The sequence below is a fragment of the Etheostoma spectabile genome, chromosome 5 (genome assembly GCF_008692095.1).
Source record: "Etheostoma spectabile isolate EspeVRDwgs_2016 chromosome 5, UIUC_Espe_1.0, whole genome shotgun sequence".
Classification (NCBI taxonomy): domain Eukaryota; kingdom Metazoa; phylum Chordata; class Actinopteri; order Perciformes; family Percidae; genus Etheostoma; species Etheostoma spectabile.
Window position 1 is genome coordinate 36,683,884 of NC_045737.1, and position 4,640 is coordinate 36,688,523.

Below are 4,640 nucleotides of genomic sequence, written 5' to 3' on the forward strand. Positions count from 1 at the left end.
TAACACTATAATTTCTCATTTTATTGGGATCAATATCTATCTATCTATCTATCTATCTTAGCCAGACCTTCCCCCACAGCGCTCAGAGGAAGGTGGAAAGAAAAAGAAAGTACACACACACAGACACATTAACAGACACGGTGGAATTTCGGGTGGCAACGAAGCAATCCCGGAAGTGGCAGGTTGAGGATCTAGACTAGGATCAAGCTGTTTGAGTCTATATCAAACAGCAGAAAGGTGTTTTTCTTGCTGTGGTCTGAACTATGCTTGGTCCGTGGGATCCACCTCAAGTTTGGCGCTTTACAGAAGCTGTGGTATGTGCTCAAAATAAACACTTCAGAAAATCATGACTTCTGTCAGCGCAAGATTGCAGATGATTATCTTATTTCTTTTTGGAACTTTTGCTTTTAAAAAAACAGTAACCCCTTTATTGTACGTACTGTTCTTCATTCTCGACTGTGACAGCAGGAAATACCTGGAAGGCTTTAAAACATTCTTAACACTGTTGGCCTCTGAGGCGTTATTGTGTGACATGTCAATAAATCAATCTAGAACTGCATTATATTAAAAAACAACTCTTGTATGTGTTTGGTGTTGTAGCAGGAAGGAAATCTGGTAAAATGTCATCTTTGTGAGTGAATGGTGCTGCAGTCAGAGGGTGTGTTGGGTTGTTGTGTTACCCAGGGGTCAAACTCACCTCTATGGGCCGATGTGGGGCCGTGGACAAATCTACCTGCAGACAGAACACAGGGAGCCGGGGTTAGACAGGAGAATGTGGAAGGAGAAATAGGTTAAATCAACATGTGTCAGTTCTGACGAGCGCTATCTGTTATGAGAATGTTTCCGTGACAGGTGTGGGTGAGAGAGAAAAGCAATTTAGTTTGATGCATGTGTGCGTGTGTTTGTCTGTGAGGTTAACCCTCCCGTTATCCCAAAAATGTCTATATTTGAAATATGGGTTTCTTTTTAACAAAACAACTACAAAAAATGGACTGGATTCCTTACAACGCTCTTTGCAAATTCAAGTGATCACTTTCATTTCTGACTAGTCTCATCTGTACGTTCCTCGGATCTTAACTATTAGTCAAAATAATTAATAATTTCTGCTTTTTTTAACTAAAACATTAGGTATAATTCTCTCTCTCTCTCTCTCTCTATATATATATATATATATATATATATATATATATATATATATAAATAAAAGGGTTATTGACCATGAATTCCAAAAAGTGGTTTAAAACTAGTGGTAGTAAGGTGGAGCTAGTGAAAACTTTAAATAAAAGTCTGAAAATGGGATTAAAATGTCAAATTATTTTTTTGCCTCAGGAGGACAACACAAGGGTTAAGTTACTTTCCAAACGTTATGTCACTCTGCAGCGGGGGGAAGTCAAGCCATTTGGAAAGTGAACAATGGTTCTCATTTGAAGGGCTGTTGTCTCTCGATAATTTAACATTTACTAAAAAAAAAAAGAAAAAGAAAATACACACACACACGTTGGAATCAGAGCGCTCAGATCAGCACATTCCCATGCAGACACGACGCTGTGCAGATTCCCGCTTTCCTCGCCATCTCCAGGAAGTTCTACAGGTGTTGGGGGAGGCGATGGGCCCGGTGCCAACTGCTGACTCATGCTTAAAGTATCTATTTCTAACAAGTCAAGTTATATGTTTCCATATATGTATATCTTATATGTTACCTTTTTTTTATAGATTTTTTTTTATTTAATCATATGTTTTATTTTGAAGCACATTGAGTTTACTCCTGTTGTGTGTAAATAAACTCGACCGGACTACACTTTCTATCACTCCCAACAGATCTGGACCCGCATCCCATCCCATCACATAATCCCACAAATCCCACGTGAAATACACAAATAGGAAAACAACCAGGAAATAAAACATTGTTTCTCTCTTTATGGTTGCTTGTTCTTCTTTGTGTGTTTTTTTTTTTATTTTAGTTTTAGTTTTTTTTTTTTTATTACTTTGCCTCCCTCCTTTTATTTAGTTTTGTGCCTCTGGCTCACATCCAGTACATAACTAGCTACTACCACACTGCAGTGTGTTTATGCCAAAGACAAGCCAAAAAAATTTAACACGCAAACACTGAGAAAGACACAGAGGCAAACAGAGAGAGAGAGAGAGAGAGAGAGAGAGAGAGAGAGAGAGAGAGAGAGAGAGAGAGAGAGAGGGAGAGAGAGACAGAGAGAGACAGAGAGAGACAGAGAGAGAGAGAGAGAGAGAGAGAGGGAGAGAGAGAGGGAGAGAGAGAGACAGAGAGAGACAGAGAGAGGGAGAGAGAGACAGATGGAGAGGGAGACAGATGCTCCCCAGGTGAACCTTCAGCATCCTGACAGAGCGGAGATGTGGTCTGCTCTCTTGGCTTCTCGAAACATGACAATCATTCAACTCCAAAACCGCCATAAAGTTACAAAAACAATTGTGGCAGAACATAAATGTTATTTTACAAGATCACAGACACGCAGCCTGCAAGATTGCAAAGATGACCTGACCAAAACCGATGGACCTTGTGAGAACAAATGTATTTTGATAGCAGCTTATCTCTGATTTCGAACATCCATTTTTTTTGTTGAGCTTTTCCAGACTTCTCCGCCTCCAAACCCCCTCGATAAAACAGCTCTGCTTGTGCTCAAATGTTAACAACTTATGACACATATAAATTACAAATAGAAACCCCTGACTGCATGTAAACATGCACAAGCAGAAGTGCAGCCTGGGAGCCCTCAAGTGAAAACATCTGTATTTTGCAAACGCGACATGTTGCAAGACTGAGATGTTATCGTTTTCACAACGGATTCACGATGCCTTTTAAGTAGCAGAGACATATTTTACTTGAAATAACTAATCCGTGGAAATTGTCATGCGGGCTTGTAGAGATGTTATCTACATTTACATGTTTGTTTGTTTTACAGCGAGGGGAGAAGTCTTGTAACTGCCTGCAAGCCGCCGGAGCGCAGCGCCTTCAAAGAGACGCCAAGAGTGCACGGAATCTTGGCGCACAAAACTGCAGAACCCCCCCCCCCACACACACACACACACACTTGTGTATATTACACCTACTTTACTTCTAAGAACAGACACCGCCAACGTTATGGTATCCAACATGTATTATATTATATTATATTATATAGATCTCGGGAAACTTATCTGACACTTTATGGCATTATAAAAAAATATTGCGCAAATGTTGCTGGGCTATCTTAACTTGCTTTGAGCCAAGTAGAGGACTGTTGACATTTGTTGTAGATCCAATCCAATCCAAGAGATAAATATTTACGCACTGAACGACAGCTTGAGTAAACCTACATGACATGCTGACTGCAGAGAGTGACTTTGCGAAGTGTCTCATTGCGCACTGGAAATCACATGGAAACCAAAGTCACACATGAGCCTACCTCTTGCAGATAACCTGTCAGGTGTAATAAGATCGCCACGCTGGAAGCCACCTGAAGCAATCCCATAACAGCAAGGGTTCCGAATAGGAGCGGCCGGTACGTGGGCTCCGAGCTCTGCACCGGGTGGAAGCGGTGCTGCCCTGCCTCGATGTCGACGGTGTTCCGCAGGTAGCCTCTGTATTCGCTGTGGGTAGCTGCCATGATGCGCGCTCGGTGTGCCGTGCAGCCCCAGTGGCCAGTTCCCAGACTCAATGCAAGGAAGGGAAGAGAGTCTGCAAGAGTCCCTATAATCAGCGGTGGGTGGGCTGGAAAGAGTTTGCTTTCTCTGCAGCCAATCAGAAGGATCCTCCGGTTTACTCAAGATTAGAACGACGGGAAAGACTGGAACAGGACCGTAGAGCAGATCCAGATCCAGAGACCTGAGCGCACGACAGGTAAAGCGGGCCCTTTATGGCTCCACAGAGTCTGTACACAAACGCACTATTAACACGTCATCCACCCCTTCCGCGCGTCCACACCCCCGGTGACACGCAGGGATGCAGTGAGTGGAGAATGAATGAGGCTATAACAAAAATCAACGCAACAAACGTCATCCGTTTACTGCCTATAAATACTAACACACAAAGGTAAAAAAGCTAAATATTGCAAGGAAATGCATAGAAACATTTTCAATAACGGGTTATAAACTTGTTGTTCATGGAATAATAATTTGTCTCTTATTAAATGGAGCGCCACAAAAGACTTTGGACTCTTGGCTCAACACTGCTGAATGCTTGAAATCCATGTAGACGTTTGCTTTAGCTTCACTTCCATCTGTGCACGTGTTTGGTCCCGTATGTCTTATGTCCTCTCTGTCAATGTCTTTTGTTTGTGTGTGTGTGTGTGTGTGTGTGTGTGTGTGTGTGTGTGTGTGTGTGTGTGTGTGTGTGTGTGTGTGTGTGTGTGTGTTTTTGTATGTCTTTTTGGTAAGCTGCAGACTCCATTACTTTTGTTGTGTTTTTTATTAGGTCTCCCCCTCCCCGTCTTCCCTCTCTGTGTTTTTTTTTGGTGTTGGGACGTTCCCATGTCTCAGTGTTGTTAATTGAATAATAACCATGTTTGATCACAAAAAATGTGTGTCCTATTCACCGACAAGTGAATGATTGGCTTCTGTCTTAAACTGAGACTGAAACTTCAGCAGACAAGTAAAAAAACAAAACGTCTATAGTTTCTAAGTCGCTGTAG

The 4,640-nt window shown here is 42.0% G+C and overlaps 1 protein-coding gene across 1 annotated transcript in view; it reads right to left on the minus strand.

Moving 5' to 3' along the window:
• The window catches only part of tnfsf11 (TNF superfamily member 11), an 11,769-nt gene extending 7,897 nt beyond the window's left edge, over positions 1–3,872 (minus strand). Inside the window, exons 1-2 of the mRNA XM_032515252.1 lie at positions 3,417–3,872; positions 698–733 (exon numbers count right to left, since the gene is read on the minus strand). Of these exons, the coding sequence (XP_032371143.1) occupies positions 698–733; positions 3,417–3,617 (237 nt within the window). The 5' untranslated portion in view covers positions 3,618–3,872. The remainder of the gene's footprint in view (positions 1–697; positions 734–3,416) is intronic.
• Between the last annotated feature and the right edge of the window lie 768 nt (positions 3,873–4,640).